The sequence below is a fragment of the Chlamydotis macqueenii genome, chromosome Z (genome assembly GCF_036417535.1).
Source record: "Chlamydotis macqueenii isolate bChlMac1 chromosome Z, bChlMac1.mat, whole genome shotgun sequence".
NCBI classification, from domain to species: domain Eukaryota; kingdom Metazoa; phylum Chordata; class Aves; order Otidiformes; family Otididae; genus Chlamydotis; species Chlamydotis macqueenii.
In genome coordinates, this window is record NC_141593.1 from 61,658,091 (window position 1) to 61,681,926 (window position 23,836).

The 23,836-nt window shown below is 41.4% G+C and overlaps 1 protein-coding gene across 1 annotated transcript; it reads right to left on the bottom strand.

The window, feature by feature from the left end:
• Positions 1 to 809: 809 nt before the first annotated feature.
• RIOK2 (RIO kinase 2) lies at positions 810 to 17,862 on the bottom strand. The gene is made up of 10 exons (XM_086771021.1): positions 17,452 to 17,862; positions 16,481 to 16,619; positions 15,455 to 15,571; positions 14,246 to 14,421; positions 12,711 to 12,799; positions 9,109 to 9,300; positions 8,651 to 8,743; positions 7,170 to 7,700; positions 6,123 to 6,216; positions 810 to 1,126 (listed from the first exon to the last, which is right to left on the bottom strand). The coding sequence occupies exons 1-10, from the start codon at positions 17,515 to 17,517 to the stop codon at positions 965 to 967; spliced, it is 1,659 nt and encodes a 552-aa protein (XP_086627147.1). The 5' UTR covers positions 17,518 to 17,862; the 3' UTR covers positions 810 to 964.
• Between the last annotated feature and the right edge of the window lie 5,974 nt (positions 17,863 to 23,836).

Sequence of the window (23,836 nt, forward strand, 5' to 3'; positions counted from 1 at the left end):
AGTTAAAAAAAGACCAAAGCAAAATGCAAACGGCTCTCTCCTGCTTCCGTTTCTTCAGTGTTCACAAACACTCTGCCAAGTGTATTATGTGTTTTAAAATATAAACACCATTTAATTTTGTTACTAGACATATTTTGCTTAAAATAGAATAAAAATAAAGATACTTGTTTCTCTTCTAGGTCTTCAGGCCCCAAGGATCTAGTATAGTAAAAGTGACGGTAGTATTTTTGAGAAGAGAAGTTCCAGAATCCTCATTGGTTTATCTAAGTTACTAGATACAAAGGAATTAAATTTCTTGATAACTATGCATGTACATCACAAATCCAAGTGCTTGCCAGGTTTGTACAGCACTGTTATTATTACATATTTTTTTGGGCAAGATTTATACATGAGATCTTGGAGTGAGGAAAAAATGAATGAGAATTGCTGGTTTCAAAGAATGCATATCCATCACACGGATTGCTCGTGTTTATACAGGTCCCAAAGAAACCTGAGAGTACTACCCGGGATCAGGTTTGTATTTGCCATTTTTAACTACACCAAACAAATATCCGTTTATAGCACGAGGGCAACATTTTAAATTCTATGTCATTGCAAAAGTTGGTTTTAAAAATTTCCCTTCCTTCCCTCTTAGAGGAATCTTCTACACAACAGAAGATTCTTGATCTAAAGAAACACAGTACAATTGATTTCCACGATACTGTCGGAAAATACTGTAGTTAAATGATCTTAGCCAGTACCACTGATTTAATTTAAATTGCAGTCACCGGTTTTAACCAGAAACACAAAACAAAATCTCCCAATCAAAGTTGCAGGAACCAGAATGAGCTTTATTAACTTCTAGAAAAACATTAATTTGTATAGAAGAGATTGCTTTTTATATAAAGGCTTATTGGTTATTAGCATAATTATTTCAATTGCATACATTATAGGTTGTCTCATGTTCTACGGGAGCTTTAATAAATTATCCCCAGAAGCTAGCTGCATCCAAGCTTGACTTTATGTTGTGCATATTTTCTCGACGTTGTTTGGTATAAATATTTGCCTCTCCTTTTTGCAGCCGTCGCCTCAGAGCAGACTTCTGATGTTTGGTCAGTTGACGCTTTATCTTCTGCTTCACCAGCTCCTACAAATTAACAAGAACAATTCAGCATCAGAACTGTATGAGGATCATTTAGCACCAAGACATGGCACAACGACCATGTCTTTTCAGTACCAACATGCACATGCACAATCCTAACCGGAAGACCTCTGGTCATCGAGAAGTCAGTGATCCACACAACAGTTAAATGTGCGTAAAAGCCCAAGTCTGTGCTGTGTGGCACTATGCTGTGTCTGCAAGGTTGTCTTCAGGCCTGCGTTGTGCTGAACAAATCCACAGGCAGGAGGATAAACTAAGCCAGCTCCACTCAGTACTGGCAAGTAGGCCTCCTGTGTGGCCCTGCCTTCATCCAAAAGTGCAGCAAGAAGTTCTCATGTGAACATCAGTCAGCTTGACTCTAGAAATGATGAACAGAATTGTTTCCTTGTAAGAAAATCATGAAGTAGCTCAACTGACCGAAGAGACAAATTCTCTGCTATGAACAAAGTCTGCATGGCATGTTGCATGGGTGTTGGAGTCCTGTTCAATGCTACACCCTCGGGGCTCTCAGCATCTAAAGGCGTGTGGGATTATTTATGCTGTTCTCTCCTGATAGTCTTAGCTCTAATAAACAGCACTGTAAAGCGTATCTTATGGAGTTTAAATGTCTTCCGTATAGGGATCATAGAGGACCAGCACCTCTCGGCGCAAAACACATGCCTGCGAAAATGTAAAGCTGTTGATATTCTAAGCTTGAAGATTTGACAACTGTCTTTCAAGTTAAAAAAAAAGAAAGACCAATAGAACATTTTGCATTCTGCAGTAATTATTTGGTTCGCACCTATTTCTTTTGGCATTCATTTTCTAATTGCAAAGATCTGCGATTTATTCTAATGGAAATTAACAACTCCTTACCACAAGTGCGGCTATAAAAGAGGGGCAGTCAGGAGTGATTTACAGTTCCTTCTCCAGTTTTCCCCTGTTACGAAGCACTCTCCTATTAAGATCAACAAGGTGAGGACTGTCTCATGCCTTTACAGCAAGAGTACTGAAACAGCAGCAGCAACTGTCATTTCCATAAAACTGCAGCAGTTTTATGAAATGTCATCAGTGATTTGCACCTACATTCTCATTCGGAGTTCTGCTCTCCGTTATGAGGGCAATAGCTATCCATCATAAAAACACCACCAGGATTTAATAGATTGTGGCAGTGTTTTTGTCATTTGGAAAATGATCCCAGCTCAAGCTGCTGTGCTGATACTGAGTGCATACTTGTATATCTTGTCTTGGAAGAAAAAGAGAACTCAAATTATCTTCATCTTTCTATTTCATCATGATGGAATCATACCTTGCTGGAAATCCCAAAGAAGTGTCTTATTTTTATTCTAATTAAGAAAGCATTAAGAAAAATAATATCAAGGAATAATTCTGCCCTTAATAAAAGATCTGCTGCTGTCCAAAGAACTGGACAAGAGGAAAAATATCCATCTAATTAAATTTCCTTTACATGTGCGCCAATTTCAGTTACCTTGTTCTCCTTCGTTGGCTGTACTATCATCTCAGCTTCACTGTAGCATATGAAGGAGTAAGCTGGTAGGGAGTAAATCAGGAACTACAAAGTATAATTTTTGGCAACTTATGCACTTTAAGAATTACTGTGTCTAATTCACTAAAGTAACAAAATACAAGGCAGTCAATGAACCCAATTACTCAATCCTGATTTCAGCAGGAATCCTGTAATAATTAAGGAACCAGCTGAACAGCAGTTTTCTAAGTTACGTCACATGCAGGCCAACTGTCGAAATGGGGATAAAAACCAGTTGCACGTGATGTGTCCTTTCCTTGGGTACTCAGTAGCACTCAGTATTTAACCACGAGCTCTTTGGAAATAAAAATTGCAGATTCCCCTTACAAATATTCTTGAAGAATAATTGGTCAGAACTAACTTAAACTGTGCACTGATGTGTTTCTTTTGCCATGAAAGCATCAGTTGTTCTGTGTTTTCTACAGACAGAACCCTGAAAAAAGGCTTCTCGACTTCTCCCACTCTAGTCCAGGACAGATAACTTCCTTCACAGTTTACACAAAACTTCCTAGAAGAAATTTTGCAAGATGGATACCAGAAGTCTTCGATGTGTAATGGTACTGTAAATTCAACAAATCCTATTGCTCAACCACAGCACACGGTGGAAAGACTCACTCATCTTTCCTTCATCATAACCTCAATGTAAGCAAATACTGAGAAATGCTTCAGAGTAAACAGATTGACATTTTATTATTTATCTTTTCAATCATTGTTTCCTCTAATTAAATTACATCAGTGCACATAAAGATGTCTACAAGCACAGAAAGATATCTTACTTAATGTGGAATAGCTGATTTTATAAAATTCACGATGCTTTCTCTTTTTGGCATTGTCTCCACGTTCTGAGTGCACCTACTGCTATTACTGCCATTGTTTCTATATGCCTGCTTATGTTTTAATGTTTTCTCCACCGGACAGCAAGTAAGCTACATGAACAAGAGATAAACACCACCAGCAATAACAGGCATCAGGTCTAAGCAGCCCAGTGCATCTTACTGCAGAACTACTATTTTGCATTTTCAATTTGTAATTATTTTCTTAAGTTATAAATAGCTCATCATACATATCTTTTCTTTAGCTCTATCACTCAAAAGTTAAAATAAGAGTCAGCAATCGGCTGAACGTTATTTCACCCAGCATAAAAGCATGTAAGTAGACAGCACTATGCAAGGTAATTTTTTTTTATGCGGCTGAACCTCTTGAAAGCGCTTCTGCTGAAGTGCTTTTGTCTTTCTTTTAGAACAGAAAATTAGGTATGTACAGGCAATTTACATATTTTAACGCGTTTTATGTGACTATCTACACAATAAACATACATTTACTAAATATTCAAAAAGGTTTCTTTAGCTACATAACCACCACTGCTATCACCAAGTGGTGTTTTCAGGACTCAATAGCACTAGTATTTTCTTCTTCTTCTTCTTTTTTTTTTAATTCTGCAAACTTACATTAACAAACTCAAAAAAGAAGGGAGAAAACAAAGAAAAGGAAAGATTGCATGGACAAGAAGATAAGGAACTCCTGGCAGGTCATCCTGGCTCTTGTTTATTTCATCCAATCATTTAAACCTAATCCTTTGTCTCCTTAAAAACATACAATGCCATCCCCTCGAATAAGAACTGTGACGACGAAGACCATTCTTGGTTTTTTTCCCCTCACAAAAAGTCCCATAAAATGTCTTAGAAAAGATGCAAACTTGCTCTTCCTTAACATTTATTTACATAAGTAGCTTCATTGGCTATTGGTGTGTCTTTAAAATACTTACCTAAAAACAAAAATCCAAACATGAAAAAGTAAAGGAGTCAATTATTCCATGGATATTACAGAGACCAACAGGCACTTCGTGTAAAACAAGGCTGGTTCACAGAATTACACATCACTTAATAAGACAGTAGCAAAGCCTTTGTTGGAAAAGTATTAGCTATTGAAAGTATTCTCAGCAGACTGAGAAGACTGCAAAGAAGGAAGGTCAAGTCTAACAAAAAAAAAAAAAAAAACACTTGCCAGCACTAGAGGTTTCAGATATAGTAGTTCTAATTAGACAATAGAAATAGACTCTAATTAGACAATAGAAATGCTTTGAAAAGACACAAATTGGTACATGTTGTGAAAGAGCTGAAACTACACTAACGCATTCCCCAAACTAGATTTTTCAGAGCTTCTGCTCATAACTGCAAACGAAAGTGAGACTGAATATAGGTACTCATATGCACAATGGCAAATACGTAGTCAGGCCTCATTAAAAAAATACCTCATGCATCAGCTGTTAGCTGAAAGAAGTTTCTTCCTGTTTTGTACAAGAATATAACTACTAAAGAACGCTGGACTTTCTTCCCTTTAAAATTAAAATGAACTTTAAAAAATGTGACAGAGGTAGCCATACTAGTTAGTGTACAGTTTGAATTTGGAGAAAAAGACATTAAATTCTGCTGTAAAACATTCTGATTTATATAATGCAGAAAGTCAAAGAAATCCAGATTGCCAGATAAATCACTATTGAATTGAGTTCATATAAATGTTTGTCCTCATTTTGGCTAGGACGGAGTTAATTTTCACCTGAGCTGGGAGAGGAACTGGAGCTGGTGGCCCCAGCGGCTGGGGGACACAGCTGAGATAGGTTACCCAGCCAACAGTTGGGATGGTTTACCCAAACTGGCCCAAGGGACATCCCATGGGACATCATGCTCAGGGTATAAAGTGGGGACTGTGCTGAGGAGCAAGTTCTTGCTACACAAGAGGGAGCTGGGCAGTGGGATCCACCGTGAGTCGTTGTACTGTATATTATATGCTTAAGGATTTTCTGGGGTTTTTTTTGGTTTGGTTTGTTTTGTTTTCCATCTGTTTTCTTTTCCTCTGCTGCTCTCTTAAACTGTTCTTCTCTCAACCCAGGAGTTTTGCCTTCTTTTCTTTCCCAATTCTCCTCCTCATCCCATTGTGGGGGGCGGTGAGGGGGGAGTGAGTGAGCAACTGTGTGGTATTTTAGCTACTGAGTGGGGCTAAACCACGACAATGTTTCAGACAAGAACGTGAACAAATATCTAAGAGGGGTGAAAAAAGCCAAATTAAGTTTTGACTCAAGCATCCACTTTTGAAACAAAAAGCGTTAACTGTGGCTAGCAAGAGAAACAAATGAACTGATTATGTTAGTGTGTTAATATATATTAACGTATATTAGCCTGTTATTGGCTAAATTAGAGCTGTTAGTACTGATGAGGAGCTTTAGTGAAAGAGCAATATATGAAGGAAAGTGCTGGAAATCACTCCCTGTAAACAATTACAGCAGTATCAGTTCTATTTTTCTGTAGGGATGGAAATGCAAACCAGAGATGTACACGGTAACAGTCTTTAAAGATAACTAATGCTACGTAACATTTTTACAAATCTGCTAACAGCCATGTGCAACTTAATACGGTCGGAGAGTAAACTAGATAATAATGTAATAACAATAATATTTACCGCTGGAATGGTCGAACAGCTCCCAACACTTCTGACGGATGTGAAACTTTCAGTCCTTGTTCTGTGCTCATGATGAACGGTCCTCTCTTCATTTCTAAAATACATAAATCAATGTTTTATTCCACTAGCAAGATAAACATCCTTTGCCTTTAAAAGCATCGTGTTTTAGTCTTAACTTTTTGAGATATAATCTGAAAACTTCCAACAGAAGATGCGAGTACTACAGAATGCTTATATTTTACATATTACCTGTAGTTGTTCAAAGCAGGCATTTTATGAAAGAAGAACTTGTTGCACAACAGCCACATGTATACCAAGCACATAAAAAGAAGCTTCAGAACACTAAAAAACATTTCAGATTCTGCACAATGTCTTGACAAGTCATTTGGCTAAACCGCAAAAGCAGATGAGGAGGAGTATGAGCTTGGTATATGCATCCAGGCCAAACTCAGATTTTCATGTGCAAGGGGCTAGCCTGAAGGTAAGCAGGAATTTCTAACTGTCAGGAAAGGAATTAAAAGCTAGAACAACACACAATACAATATACTTGAGTAATACATTCCAGGGAGCTTGTTCTTGCTAACTTCAGCTGAGTGAGCTGCAGAATAATTTGGCTTTGAGACAGTGTATTAAAATTACAAACTTACTTACAAAAGTTATTTATAAGCAGTATCAAGAGTATCAAGAACTCTTTCACTGCTAATATTAACTGAAAAAGGGGAAAAAAATACACCATAAAAAATAGGTTGGTCTACAAATTAAATCCAAGACCCGTTCTCTCATGAGATACTACTACTCAGCCGGCCAACTGACGTGTCACATATTACACATGAAGTATTACGTATGTAGTACCAATCAACAGGTTACCTTTCACGAGACCAATCAGAAAGATATTCACTGCAATCTTTTAAAAATAAATTGAATTTTTAGTCTTCAGTTTAAACAAGGTCAGCTGAAGAGTATTCCTTTCTGAGCTACTTGAAAGATTTACATTTACCAGGGAGAGGGGAAGAACCACACTCCTAGATCGTAAATATGAATCTTTACCTGTAATGACTGAATTTCTTGTTTAAAGCTGATGAGTCAACTAGATCAGGGCATTTGTCTCCGTTTTCCTTATCATTACAGCACCCTCCTTGACTTGTCTGATTTTCAACTTCAGTAGCATTTTCTGTTATGCTTTTGCCCTCAAGAGGGGCAATTGCAGAACTCTCTGCATCTTCATCAGACTTCCAGAGCATAGCTTGTCCTTCAACTTTTTCTAAGGCTGAACTCAACTTTGACATATTCAGCCTTTGTGTATTTTCACTACTTTCAGTTGTACCAGCCTCTTCATCGCTATACATAAAGTCGTTGGAGGTTCTGCTTTCAGAGAAATCATCCACTTCGCACATGAAGTCCGTATTGTTTTCTTCGCTGCAGAAGTTGAGCTCACTCTCAGCATCTTCTACAAATTCTGATAACTCTGTTGTATTATCATCCTCATCAGAACCTGGTGGGTAAAGCAGTTCACCATCTTCCTGCATTTCTTTCGTATAGCCGCTGGCAGCAATCTCTTTATCAAGAGAACACTCTCTGCTGTGAAAGAAGTAGAAGCATGTCTTCTTTCAATATGCTAAATCATCAAGCTACAAATATGCTACATTTTGCACTAAAAATACTAATTGAGCTAGACTACAATTACCCATACTATTAACAAAGAGGATATACTCTGTTGAAGCACACGGAGCACCACATGACAGTGCTGAGTTTAGGTAAAATACTAACAAAATGTGACCTGAAAGAAGCAAACTCCTACAGAAGGTTATTCCATCTCCGTAACTTGCATTTATTTATTTATTTATAGGAAGTTATTTTACTTTAGCAGGAATATAACTCGGGTTTAAGTGCAAACGATGTTTAGGCAAACAGAAGAATAAATCAGTCTGACACACAGACTGACTGAAGTGTGGTACCTGTTTGGAAAAGCAGTCAAAATTAAACAAACCCCTTTTCGTTGCAACAGCTTTAGTCTTAAAATAAGTGGAAAAATTGCTTTACTTTTCAAAAGAGACAAAAGACATTAGGAAGAAAACTTTGAACGTAATAATGTTTGAAGAGGCAGTCACCATACTTACTAGCAATTTAAAAACAAATTAAAATTGAAACCCAAAGTAATCCTCAATATACTAGAGCTCTCAAATAGGCTTTGAGAAGTGGGAGAAACTGATTCTGCGTCACTGTTAACACTCCTAGATATTTACTGTTTGGATCAAGCTTTCAGATGGATCATTCTTCCTTAGCTGCAAGAGGAAAAGACAAAGGAGGCAGCAGCAGATTTTAAAGCACACTGTAGCTTTTGGAAACTACTCACCTTACCTTTGGTTGAAGAAAACACAGTAGGAATGACAAAAAAAATAATTTAGAAATGCATAGTTGGGCATATTTTTCTAATTCCTCTTAATTACAGAAACAGGCACCCGTTTTTCTCACAAAACCAACACAAATACCACAAATAGGAGAACTCAAATTATTCTGGCAGTTTCTACCTGATGTCTTTGAATGCTGGGAACAGCTCACTCTCATAGTTAAAGCGCTTCTTGAAGAACTCCTTAATACAGTTAACATCTCTGTCAAAATACCTGTAAAAATACACAATTGTAGGAACATAAAATCAAGGTAATGACATCTACTGCAATTACAAACTTTTACCCTACATATCCTGTCTTTTACTGATTTTATTTGAAAATTATTCATTAGTCATTCCCAGACAAAAGGCTAGGGAGACAGACTCCATGCAGTTCATTTCTAAGCATTTCTTAACTGAACAACGTAATTCTCTCTGAGAAGCAATAGTTACATATTTATCCCAGAGACATTTCTACTCATTCATAAATCAAACTATGTTTGGGATGTTATTTGTGCTGTATGACAATTTAGAAACCGAGTTATGGTAGACTATTTGCTGTCACGAGCACTCTGAAAACATATTTGAATTTTAACCTACCATTCAGCATTTGCATGTGACGTGGATATCATCTGAGGGAAATCAATCATAGTGACATGGTCATCATTATCCAGTATGAGATTAAATTCATTGAAATCACCATGAATCAAACCATGATTGGCAAGTTTTACAATCAGATCCATTAATTCACTGTAGACAGAGGCAGGATCTTCCACTTGGCGCACCTGGCACCTGAGAAGGTAAAAAAAATATTCTGAACCTTGAAAGACTTTACTTAAAAACATAGACAAAGTATACAAAATACATCCAATAGAATGACAGGGTAATTCAAGTTAAAAGGGTCCTCAGGTCCCTAGCCTGATACCCTCCTCAAAGCTGAATCAACTCCAAGATCAGACCAAACTCCTCAGGGCTTTGTCTAGTTGGGGCCTGAAAAATTCCAGAGATGGAGAGAGGCTTTGCAACCTCTCCAAGCACCCTGTGCCACTGCCTCACTATCCTGAACAGCAGAAAATCTCTCCTTATAGCCAGGCTAAGTCTCATTCCAACTTACACTCATTGTCTCCCATCAGGCACCACTGTCATAATGCATTCTTTAAATAATGAATCCACAAACTTTGGTATCTCTCCTGTTCTAGGTAGTTTTATGATCTCAGTAGGAATTAGGTGTTCCTGTATTCAAATTCAAATGTCCCATGACATCTTCTTTTACAAAAACACATTTTCTAGACTAAGTTAGGAAAAAAAAAAAAACAACCAAAAAAAAAAGCTTAAAGCATTCCTGAATGGGTATCTGAGAAAACACAGTACCATGAGCAGCAAAATGCAAATAATCTCTTTAGAAACAAACCAAGTAAAAAGTCAGCTATCTTATCGTACCATAAACTGTCAAAGAGTGGTCAGCGTTTACAATTATGTGAAAGATTTTGGTCCAAATGCAGCACTACAGTATTACGAGAATGGATCATTTGTACAACACAAAGAAAGAACAATGGAAGTCTAGCAGCTCTGTAACAGGCTCCCGTTGAACACTTTCATACCTGTATCAAAATCAATTGGTGACACTTGTCATAGCCACAGGTGTGTATCATCAAATGTCCCCCTTGCTCTTTGAATCTGGAAGTCACGTTAACTGGTATCTTCTGAGACAGGAATCTCAGATCCCAGGATGAGGGGGAAAGGCTGGACCAAGGAAGATGTAGCCTTGGTGGAAAAGCATCAGTTCAGGGACTATTTAATCAAACTGGACATACGTCAGTCCATGGACCCTGCTGGAATGTACCCCTGAGCGCTGAGGAAGCTGGCAGGTGTCATTGCAAGGTCACTCTTGATAATCGCTGCTCAATCACGGTGACTGGGAGAAACACTTGAAGACTGGAGAAAGGCAAACTTCACTCCCATCTTCAAGAAGGGCAAGAAGGAGGACTTGGGGAACTACAGGCTGGTCAACCTCACCTCGAGCCCTGGGAAGGTGATGGAGCTGCTAATCCTTGAAACCACTGTCAGGCACAGTAAGGATAAGAAAATCATCCAGAGTGGTCAACTTAACCAAGGGGAAGTCATGCTTGACCAACTTGTTAAATCTTCTGTGATGAAACGACTGGCCTGCTAGATGGGGGAACAGAATATTATTTACCTGGATTTCAAGTAAGGCTTTGATACTGTCTCCCGTAAGATTCTCATAGAAAGGCTGCTGATGTATGGTCTGGATACGCAGTGAGGTGGATTGAAAACTGCCTGAATGGCTGGACACAAAGTCTGGCTGGAGATCAGTGACCAGCAGTGTACCCCGGCAGTTAAAAGTGGTTCCAGTTCTGCTTAACATCTTCAATAATGAGCTGGCTGATGGGGCAGAGTTTGCAGACCACACCAAACTGGGAGCGGTCGATACACCAAAGGGTCATGCTGCCATCCAGAGGAACCTCAACAGGCTGGAGAAATGGGCCAGCAAAAACCTCATGACGTTCAATGAGCAATGTAAAGACCTGCATCTGGGGAAGAACAACCTCATGCACCAGTACACACTGGGTGTTCACCCAGCTGGCAAGCAGCTTGGCAGAACAGGACCTGGGGGTCCTGGTGGACACCAGGCTGAACAGGAGCCAGCAATGTGCCCTTGTTGCAAAGAAAGCTAATGGCATCCCCAGCTGCATTACACAAAGCACTGCCAGTAGGTCAGGGAAGGTGACCCTTCCCCTTTATTCAACACTGGTGAGGGCACATTCGGAGTACTATATCCAGTTCTGGCCTGCCCAGTAGAAGAGAGACATTGACTCGCTGGAGAGTCCAGCAAAGGGTCACAAGGATGATTAAGGCACTGGAGCATCCCTACTGTGTGAAAAGACTGAAAGCTGGGACTGTCCAGCCTGGGTGGCCCTGCTCCAGCAGGAAGGCTGGACCAGACGATCTTCGGAGGCCCCTTCCAATCTCAACCATTCTGTAATTTTGTGAGATGTGAAACAGAGAAGGCAGACTAGGAAAAATTAAGTCTAGTTTGGCAGTAACTTTGGATAACCCTGAACTTGTCAAAGAGAGCATAATAGCTGTTTGCCATAAGTCACCAACTCCACACTAGTTTTTCAACTCAGGCAATGGACAATAGAAAAACTAGCACAGGCTCCAGGTGGCCCTGCTTGAGCAGAGTGTTTGGACTAGATGACTGCCAGAGGTCCCTTCCAACTTCCAATTAGTTGGAGATTCTTTGACATTGGCATGTTTGAAATAATTCTCATCTATTACTTATGTCTTCCAGGGTAGAATCACAAAACAGGGAGAGGACAGTAAGCTTCTACTGCAGATGTCCACATGGAACTTGAAGTGCTCCAGGTATGTAATGGCTGTGGAATTATTTAACAAATTAAGATGGGGAGACAGCATATAATGAAGTCTCTATCATGTTACTCTTCAGTTGTTATACTTTGGGATTAACTCCCTTTTGATCAGACTTTAGATTTTGATTACTACACAAGAGCATGGACTGGTTTGTTCTAGATCTAGACATGTCAAATCTCTGGATAAGCACCTAGGTTATTCCACATTGTATCAAGTACGAAAGCCTTTTGCATTCTGCTCTGCAAACAAAATAAAGCATCATGTACAAAATTCAATGATAGTTCATGTTTCTAGATGTTGAACAGCTCAAGTAAAGTAATCTTCCCTGAAGAACCAAAACCAGATTAGAATGGTATTCTATGTAAACAGAGCAGAAGTTCTAAAAGGGTGAGTTACAATCTTACCTGAATTACCAGAGCAAGGATCACTACCTGGAGCTCAGAACGTGAAGGACATAATACTAATATTTTATAGGCCCAGTAACATACAGAATATGTGATTTCTGTGTAGGAAACAGTTGCAGCACTAACCTGTCTCACACTGCTCTTCGACGTATTCCTTACTTAAAAAATTAGTCTATTTCACAACTTTCTTTGGACTAAAAAAATCAATTCCTCCGAATAAAGAGACAAGAGAAGCAAGACCATAACTAAGTAGAATACTAGCAAGTGTGCGCTGGAGACCATTATTCAGCATGGTGAAGTCAGAATTCATTTGCGTGACAAGGGAAAACCCTAACTCTCTTACCTTACTGAACCTAACATCATTAGGCTTTCTATAACACAGAGAATTCAAGGTTCAGTACTTACAAAGGATAGCCATCAATAAGTTCCATAACAACTGCATGCCTGTTGTAGTCTACAGGTTTTGGAACAGGAAATTTTCTGTCATGCAAAGCCTGGAAAGGGACAACACATCGGAAAATTATAATTAAATAGTTAGGAAAACACTACATATGTTGAAAAACTCCCATCTAAGACAATTGATAAATTTGTGAAAGCAGCATACACCACTCAAATGCTAACTGGAAACATCAAATCACTTGCTTAAGAAGGAAGACAGTATAAAGCCATCTGAACTTTCACTGCAAAGACAAATAAAACTTGGAAGTTTACACACTAAGTACACGGCTATATTGTCTACAGTTTAATTATCGTGCATCTGGAAGCAAAACACAACAGAATGGAAAAATGACAGAATCTTATCTGGTCTGTTAGCGCAAGTAATCAATAGTGGATAACTGGGAATAGGGTGTCAGGCACTGGAAAAAAATTCCACACTAAGTTGAGGCCAATACAGTTCTGCCTGACTAGTTAATCCACACTCAGTTGCTGTAAGACAAAAGTTTATTCTTAAATATTAATAACCAGCATTACACCACATTAAAGATTAACCAGAGGTAGGTCATAATATTTTGAAGCTCTCCTCTTTGCCTTTTCCAAAGCAAGTTTAGTCATTTACTTGATCCACTCAACTTCTTTATGGGTTCACTCTCTTTTTACTCTGGTTACCTGTGAATTTTTCTACGGTAGAGTTCTAAGTTAAAGCAACAACAATACAGCTTTTGTTACTTCAATATTACACTCTAATCACTTCGCAGCATACAATTAATCCTTCCCCAACTCTCTTTTCAGGGAAACTGACACCCACAATTACATTCCTACAAGACCTGATCATATAATGCTTTATCAACTGGACTAACTGGACCAATACAGAGGTTCTAAATGATAGCAATAGTTCTTCCTCCATGGAAGCCACTGGTAGAACCTATCAAGGCTTTTTAAGAGAAACAAGAAAATAACATTTAACATAGACAGTACTGTTGAATAGCATAAAAGGCAAAGGGCAAACTATTTTTTTATAAATAATTAGTTTTCTACTATCAACTTTCAATCACTATGTAACATCTGCATTTTTTTAAACCACGTCAAAAAATCTGGAACTCTGAGCACAGCAATACATGCCTGGAAATGAATTTTTTGCACAGTAAAGAAAGTGCACCACTTCAGACTAGAACTCCAGTCTACACTGAAAGACAGCACAGCAATCACTGAAAACATGGTAAAGTAAAATTCTCTCACGACACCTGCTTCTGTTCCACATGACTTCCATGGCAAAGCTTCTTTTTGTCATTGGAAAGCACACAAGACGTATAGCATTGAAATTCTCTGAAACATGCTTTAACTCCATTAGTACCAAAAAAAAACCAAACAACCAACCCAACCCAAAACAAAAAAGCGTAAATCCTTCCAGTTCACACAAACACGAACTGATCAAAAGACAGCCTGGAAAGTATCTTCCAGTCTACTACAACACTGCTGATATTGTGTGAATGGTCACCTACCTTCATATAGGCAAACTCCTTCATTGCTGCTAGCCGGGATAAATACAGCCAGGACATTTTATGTCTGTGCTTGTGGTAGTCGCGTTTATTTTTCAGATTGCGAAAGGAAGTTCTTCCAAGTCTATGCAATTTCAATGCAAACTGTTGCTGCTCTTCATTTGCAACAATATAAATATCTAGAAGGCACATAATGGCACAGATCTAAGAAATACATGCTATCTAACAAGATAGTATCTAATGGAAATGTGCAGTGGTAAGGTTGTTACTTCACTTCTCACAATTGGTATTTCTGGCAGGGCAAGTTCTACTACAGCTAATAAAGACAGCTAAATTTTCCTATCGTACATTAGAGATCTGAACAAGCAGGAATTACTGTTAAAGAGATCGTAGTACTCCATTAGAAGAAATGTTGATGTAATCTGAAACATCTCTCAGAGTAGGAGATCCTAAGGTTCCTACACTGATGTCACATGCCCAGGCTACCTGCACAGAAAAGAACAAACAGAAGCCATCCTTGACAGAAACCAAGGGAGATGCTGTTGTTCTGAATCACGTGCTGGAAGAGCTGCCTTCCTCCTACTGAGCGGACAGACAACCCAAGGGACCAGCCTCTTCATTTAAACAGTGTTAACAAACAGCCAGTCTTTCATTGCTACTGTTTGTCCCCAGTAATCCCCTTCTCACTCTTCAATTACACAAATTATGCGCTGAGTCAAATTACAATCTACGTGAATATAAAAGGAACCAAGGTAGCACTCCAGTAGTTTTGAGCCTATTTTACTTTACTATCTTATTTTTAAGTCAGATGAAAAAGCTGAAATTATCTTTTTGCTAAAATGGTTCAAAACTCTTCACAAAGCAAGAGATAAACAGCATCTGCTTGCGAAGAATCTTTTTAAGCAGTGAACCAAGAATCAGACAAAATGGTCAAAGCAGAATGACACTCTTGTGAAGAAATATTCAAATACAGCCAGAAGCCTCACACAGCATTCCAAACGGCGGACGAGCTCCCCCGAAGACGCGCCCCGCCTTGAGGCAGGCAGGCACAACACCATAAATCTTGGTGTTAGACAGATTAACTGATGTGACTGTCCAGAGGAAAACTTACCCAGTTTCTAGCAAAACACTTGCAACATTACAGCTGTGTTTGCATTAAAAAAATATTTACATGTTGGGTTTTTGTTGTTCTTTTTTTTTTTTTTAAATTACCTGATTCTTTGCCGACACCCATCTGGTTTCCAACAGAATTTATGACTTGTCGGGAAGACAGAGTTTTCAAAGCAAGGTAATCATATCCTGCATTAGTTAACCGATAACCCTGGACAGCTAGGTAAGAATAAAATAAAAACAATTTCATTCCTCGTTATAAATACATTACATTTAAAATAACTCTCAACTTAGTCTCATTGCTTGTTTCAGCTTCTAGTATGCAACACCCAAGCAGCATTCAACCCACTGGCTAATATCAACCCAATCTGACACAATAATAACATTTAAATTCCTGCAAGTTTTATGAAAACTGACAACTGGGCAAAAGAGATACATGCTGTTAGCCTCTCTCTAATAGAGGCAATGGCAGTACTTCAAATAGCCTGAGAAAAGCAAAGCGTTTTGGAAGACATACATGTAGGATCCCAGCAGGGATCTGGGATTGTTGGGACGATCCAGAGCGACCCTTACGGCTCTGAAGAAACCGAGACAAAAAGGACAGCAATTTCCTGTAGACTCCTACAGTCTGTTTGCAAAGCCAGATGAAACTCAAAGGCTGAAGGAAAACAGGGAAAGCACAGCTACTACTTGTCCCGTGACACGGAATAAAAACTACTTTAGTAGCTGTTTCTGAGGGGGTGAAACATGCAAGGCTTACGCAGTCTGCTCCAGTTTGCGTACTGTAAGACTGTGACTCGTTTCAGTTGATTCCTGTATGCATTTGAATTCTGCCTTAACTGATGATTCTTTTATTTTGCATTACTTTGGTGACTGAGCAAAAGGAAAGTTAACTGTTCGTGTCTCTTCTGCCTGCCATTGTTACAATTTACTCATCACCAGGAACTCAGCAGACAGCCACATTTGGTGCTGCACAGATCCGTATTCCCAGGGTAGGTCCAAGAGAAGGTAAGGCTAGCAAGTGCACTGGATGTTCCTAGGTGCCAAGCTGCGGTCCTTCTCCAAGCGCTACTGTGAGGCACTGGAGACAGAACAAGAGAGGGAACCCAACACAAAATTCAAACTCACTTTTAGTTCGTTCGTAAGCTAGAAGTTTGTGCTTTGCCAACTCTCTCAGAATTTTATTACAGCCACCATGTTTAAGGCTGGCAATTGAAGCAATTAAGCTAGCAGGAACTATTTCATGGTTCTTCATGCCCATTTCCACCTAAAAGAGTAAACAAAAACAGATGTGTTAGCCTCTGTGTTCAACAACTAAATAATATCACATCCTGCTTAAAACTCAAATAACTTCTTAAGGATGCATTTTTTTTTTATGACTTAACCAAACCTTTTAATACGCATCACAGCCCTCTGATATCCTCTGTATAATTCAACCTTGAAAATTCTACAGTACTGGTCAGAAGACAAACAGCTGATTAGATTTCAGTCTCAGGATAACATGAGGGAGCTGTTCCACATTTTGGAAATTAGACTCTTCTCATACTTACACAGCCATGGATCAATTTGTCTTCCCACTAATACTCTTGCTGTCAGTACAGACAGGCCAACTGGTGTGGCCTGCACTTATCATGCAACTAGCCATGGCAGCACGCTGCACACCAGTAGACTTTTGCTCACTTCTCGTTAGACAGGGTGCCAAGAGGAATCAGCGTGCAGGGAGAAACCGGTTACACAGTACCTTACGCGGTGGCCGCCTCCGGGGCAGCCCCAGCGACCGCCCCGCCGTTAACGATCCCTCCGAGGCAGCCGGCTGAAGGCAAGAACGGCACGACCTGGGCCCCTTCCCCCGGGAAAGGCCAACACCGGACCCAAGGGGAGGCAGCGAGAACAGAAGCGGGTGCCGTTCCCCTTCCCCTACAGCTCTTCTGCCGCTGCCGTCTGCGACACAACCATCCCGGTCTCTCATCCGAGCACAGAACCCGCCCGGGCCCGCTCAGCTAACCGGCCGGGCCGGACTCTGTCAGCAGGGCTGGGCAGGCCTCCCCCTCTCCCTCCGCTCGCCTGTCCCCACCAACCGGGCCTCCCCGCCGGCTCACCGCTGTCAGGACCCTGAAGTGCTCCCTGGAGAGATACCGAAGCATCACCACGTTCAGCTTGCCCATGGCCTCGGCCCGGAGAGGCGGACAGCCGCTCCGCCCTGCCGCCGCAGAAGCGCCCTACTGCCACAGCACCGCTCCAGCGCATGCGCGGAGCTCCCGCGCCGAGGCTACCCCGCGTTTGGGTCCTGGCAGCTGCCCGCGTGGTCATGTCCCCGGCCGGGTATTTGTCCGCGTCATTCGTCACTGAGCCACTAAGAAAACAGAAATAAACACTGAGCAAGCCTCCGCACGGAGATCGGCTTGGCCTCCCTCCCATCTGCGAAAGAGTCAGTTGGGTGGTGTGTGCGCCTGCCAGGACTCGCTCCCCGGAAGACGCGCCCCGCCTTGAGGCAGGCAGGCACAGCACCGCCCCGCGCGCCCGCCGAGCCTTCCGGTGGCCGCACGCTGCGGCTGCGGCTGCGCACGGCCCGGGCGGGGCCGGGACGCGAAGCGCACGCGGAGCGGCGAGTGCGGGCGGAAGCGCTCTGTGCGCCTGCGCCGCATCGCCCGCTGCCTCTGCGCGCGGGGCGGGCGCGGTGCCGGGCCCGGGAGCCCTGGCGGGGCGGGGGGCCCGTGGGCAGCCAGCTGCAGTCCCCGCTGTGAGCCGTTTGTCCGTGCCGTACGTGACAGTAGGGCTGACAGAAGTAGGAACGCTGACAGGACAAAAAAACCGCAAACCTCGTCCCCGGGGCAGTGGCAATGGTTCTGCCCTCTCGGCTCAGCCCCCTGGGGAAGAGGCAGCAGTGTGAGCTCACGGCCACAGGCGGGGAAAGGTGATGCTCTTCCTGCAGCTTTGTTAGTAACTGCTCGGCCTTGTGTGTTAGACTGCAGGAGTCAGAGGTTAATACATTTTATTCTGTAGCGGTAGTGAAAAATCACACCCGTTCCTCAGTTGCTTTGCAATGCAGCTACTTGTGATGAAGCTATTTCTGGTGAACTTTTTTTGGGCTGCAGTTTTCACATTCTTCAAGACCTTCTGAATGGTGAAAAGGGTGCCTTTCTGTTGACTGAAGCCACTAAAGCCTTGATACGTTTTTATTTTAAGAACGTCAACATCGTTATAAAATGTGCTCCTAACTCCCTTCTTTTGTTTTTTTTTTTCTTTTTAAGCTTTTGACATGGGACGTTAGAGTCCAGAGGAGGCCACAAAGATTATCAGAAGGCTGGAACACCTCTCCTCTGAAGACAGGCTGAGAGAATTGGGGTTGTTTGGCCTGGAGAAGAGAAGGCTCTGGGGAGACCTTATAGCAGCCTTCCAGTACCTGAAGCGGGCTTATAAGAGAGATGGGGAGAAACTCTTTAGCAAGGCCTGTTGTGACAGGACAAGGGGTAATGGTTTTAAAATAGCAGGAGCTGGATTTAGACTAGATATAAGGAAGACATTTTTTACGCTGAAGGTGGTAGGACACTGGAACAGGCTGCCCAGAGAGGTGGTGGATGCCCCATCCCTGGCACCATTCAAGGTCAGGTTGGACGGGGCTCTGAGCAACCTGATCTGGTTGGAGATGTCCCTGCTCCTGGCAGGGGGGTTGGACTGGATGACCTTTGAAGGCCATTTCCAACCCAAACCATCATCCTATGATTCTAAGTCAGAAAGATGTTCCTATCTTTGAGAAAAGTTTCCACAATGACGGCAAGATCTATGTATTTTTATCTATTTTTCTTGTAATAAGTTGCCAGCTGTACACGCAGAGTCCATAAATAATGATCTGAAATAATTTATGTATGCAGTGAACTAGCTGGTGATAGAGCGCTCTCCAAGTACTGAGGAAGACAGATTATGTGGAGGAAGGGCATACGCTGTGTTGAAATTCTGTACAGCAGTGGTACAGTACAGTGGTACTAGGCCAAGCCTGGTAGGTGGGTCAGCCTCATCCCATGGTTGCGTGCCTTCTACCAAACTCCTGATCACTGTTAGCTTTTTCTCTGAAAACAGAGCCCCATGATTGTAACTTTTTACTACAGTATCCTTGTCTCTCTAACCTCCAGAAGCCCCAGTTCCATATCCACACCTCTACTTCATTCATGCTGTCTGTACCTTTCAAAGTATTGTATTTGACCAGGGAATAAGTAGTCACACTTATGAGGTGCAGGTTTCAGGTGCACCTGAAGTAGACAGTTTGCCACTGCTCAACATCTAATTAGGGCTGAAGCAGTGAACTTTTATACCATCTGATGGAGACAGGTGGTAAATGTTTGCAGTTGATTGGCTTTTGTTTTGTACCTGCATTGGAACAGAATTGTCTGGCCACATTCCACATCTCTTCTCAAAAACTTCTTGCTCCTTGCTATGTCTGTGTTGTTTGCTACTGCCTGTCATTGCGCCACCTTGCTTGCAGGAGCTGGCCAGCGTGCAGGTGGGCAGAGCTGTCAGCTCCAAGGTGTCTGCCGCCTGCTAGTGCTCAGGTAGTCAGGACTGCTTGATAGCGTCATATGCTACCCGGATTGGTGGCTGCAGACCAAAACTGCTCCTTTTGAAGGTGGTTGGGCTGTGGAAAGGAGTAGGTGACACTGAACTCCCCCTGTGCCTCTGCCAGGTGGTATGGCAGGGATGTTCTTTTGTGGGTTTCTCATTCAGGTTGTCCTGCGTGTGGGACACCTAACCGTCCTCAATGTTTTAAGTTAGGACTCGGTGAAAAACAGAGTGTAATTGGGGTATACTTAACTATATTTGTTTCCTCAATACTAGCAGGACATTTTCAAGAAAACATTGAAAGAGGAGCATAAGAGGCTAGTGAAGGGTCTAGAGAATAAGTCCTGTGAGGAGCGGCTGAGGTAACTGGGGTTGTTTGGTCTGGAGGAGAGGAAGCTGAGAGGAGACCTTATTGCTTTCTACAGCTACCTGAAAGGAGGTTGTTGTGAGGTGTGTGTCAGTCTCTTTTGCCGGCTCTCTTGCCAGCAAACCAAGCCAGGCCGCACCGGAGCCCCGCCCCGGGGAAAGCAGGGCATCACACGGATACCGTCAAGCCAAGCCTTCAATTTAATGCTGCGCAACACAGGGTTAAACACCCGCACACCCGCTGCGCACGCGAACACACCCGCCCCCTGTGCCCACGGATCTATCCGTGCCCACCACGCACCTGCCCCTGCGCCCACGGACTAATCCGTGCCCACCACGTACGTGGACGCACCTGCCCCCTGCACTCGTGGACTCATCCACGCCCAGTGCGTGAATCGCCACGGACCGCCCCTCCTGCATCCATGCAGCCCTGCTAACGTTACCCCACAAATAAGGAACTTTGGCTTTCACCTTTGGTTTTCTGTTGGCATGTCTGATCCTGTCTGTTCTTTGCCCTGTGTACGTGATATGCCTTTGCTTTCAAAGTTTTTAATTTTTGTCTTCTCTTTGTCTTCTCTTTGGAACAATAGAAAAGCTAGTCTCAGCCAGCAGCTCTGTATGGTCTTAAATAAAACCATGGCAGGTCAGTGAAGAGATGCAGTGGGTAAGTGTTCCTTGTAGCATCACAGCCGCATGAAAATCTGTTGACAGAAGCAAGGAAAAGACACAAAACTAATAATGCACAGTTTCTCACCACCCAACAACCTGATGACCAAGACAGACTGTCCCGAGCAGCAATCACAGAAACAAACTAAAAAGCAATCCCAGAATGATCCCAAGCAGTGAGAGAGTGAAAGAGCTGCCCGCCGGCCAACCCCCACTTACATACTGAGCATGATGTCTATGGTATGGAATCTGATGTCTATGGTTTAGGTCACCTGTACTGGCTGTACCCTTCCCAGCTCCTTGCCACCTGCACGTTAGCAAAAACTGGGAAGCTGTAAAAAGGCCTACTGTGATTATTACTAAAAAGGCTGCAGGGATTCAATACTACTGATTGAACAAGCATGGTTGGTCCTTAAATGGGTTTAATTCACTTAGAGCTTCTCTTCACAGGTGTAACAATTCCATGCAAGCCATGGCAAGCTCAAAAATATTGCAGTCACCTTGAGTTCTCTTAAACAGTCAAGCACTGAAGCAGTCTAGCATATTTTCAGTAAATCTCGGCTATTTTGATCAGCAGTGATAAATGCTAAAGGAAAGAGTGAAATAATTGGTATGGCAGCAGTATTAAAATGGTGCATTTTTTTTTTCATGTTCCTACCAATTACAATCTTATCCCTTAAACTGTCAGCATTTCTAACATTTTCACTTCAGTAACTGAAATCCTGTTCTCATTTACACTAGATCACATCATGTTTTACTGTTTGTCTGTGTAACATCCTGCAGAGGTGAACTCGATTGCTTAGCTCACCTGTGCTGATAGAGATGTTTTTTCGCTTGGTTCATGTGCACAAAAGTTGTGTGCGTGCCAAACGGTCTCAATTTTTCCAACAGTTTTAGTTTGGTCTAATAAACTGTGTTATCTCTACCTACCTATTTTGCCACAGCATCTACACTGCCACTTCATAATCTTCTCATTGTATTTAGGAATACAAGAAATGTGCACTGGGTACTGTGTCCCTCTCAGTGCGCTCCATTAATTAGTAAGCTTTTTCAGGAGACACATCTGCTTTCATTGACTTCACTGGGAGGAAATCCCAGCTTATATGTCTGCTCCCCAGATCATACGATGCAAGTCTCTGTACTGCCTTTTCCCTGGAAATGCCTTTTGTTCCCCCTTCTAGTACCTACAATTTTGTCTTTTTTGGGCTGAGATGGGAAAGCAAATTTACAAGTCTGTTTTGTTATTCTAAATCCAAACAAAAAAGAAAGAGAAAAAAGGCATAGCTGGTTTACCAACCTTTCACTTTCAATAGCTTAGGCTCAGTTACTGAAGCACAGAAATTTTATTTAGAAAACTGTTCTAGGCCTTCTCTGTGTCTCCCGCTGGGCTTACTGTGCATTATAAGGAGAACTTGTATTTCCTTTGGCAGCACCTCTCTCCAAGACACTTTGGAAAAGGTGAGGCTGTAAATCTGTGTCAGGTGGAGATGTGCAAGATCCTAGTGCCTAGAAGTCTTCCCAGCTTATTTTGAGAAGTGCTCCCATGGTTTGTGTAGGCAGTTTTAATAATGCCTGTACATGAGAGGAAAATAATTCTGTACATCTGAAAAATACACGATGTAGAAAGGTAGATAAAAGGCACAGAGTTGAGGGCTAGAAGCTTTGGCTCAAACATTTATTAAGAGAATTTTGCGCACAGGTCATCAAACCAGTAATAATCATAGCCTCCTGCTATTTACGCCTTAAAGCTCTGGTTCAGTGCCTTCACAGTGTGTTCCTGACTCGCCCTGGGTCGGTGTGAGGCCCAGGAAGAGAGGAATCGCAGCAAGCGACTCAGGAGTATGGTGGGGCTGAACCACCACAATACGTACCCTTCCAAACGTACCATACCATACACCATGTACAATACACACCGTAGAATGCATACAACACTGTGCACTACACACAATACTGTACAAAATACAACCCACACAATACAATAGAATACCATAGGATACATTACATAGCATACACTATATACAAAACATACGATAGAACTTATAGAATAAATACAATAAAGACCATACCTTACCACAGCATACAAGCCATTGAATACAATCAACACCATACCACACAATATATACCATACTATACAATCCATACAACACACACAATTCAATCAATACAATACCATAGAATAAATACCCTATATACTATACCACAGGATAAATAATACAATGTATTATACCGTACAATAGAATGCATACAATGCAATTAATACATACAATACATACAATACAGTATAATACAATACATGCAACAGATATAATACATACATATGATGCTATACAATGCACACAATAATTTACCATATCATTCAATACCATACCATACAAAATACAATGCACAACTACAGTAAAATATACAATAGAATACAACACATACCATACCACACTATACAAGCAGTACCAGAAAATACAATAGTTACAATACAAGCCGTACAATACATACCATACTATACAATAAATGCTACAGCATACCATACACTATATATAATACATACAACACAACACATAGAATTAATACAATATATAAAATACATACAATACCGTAAGTACAATAAATATTCCACACCGTGTAATATGTACACTGTGATATCATAAACACTATACAATATGTACCTCACCATAAAATACAAGCAATCCAGAAAATACAATGCACACGATACACACCATAGCATACACTACAGCACACACATACAATCCATACACCATGATGTGATACAAAATAGAATAGAAAATACAACATATCACATACAATACAATGCAATGAAAATTACTGCACAAAATACAATACAGTACAAACTACAACATAATACATACAATGCAATACAAAATCCAATACAAAACACAATACATG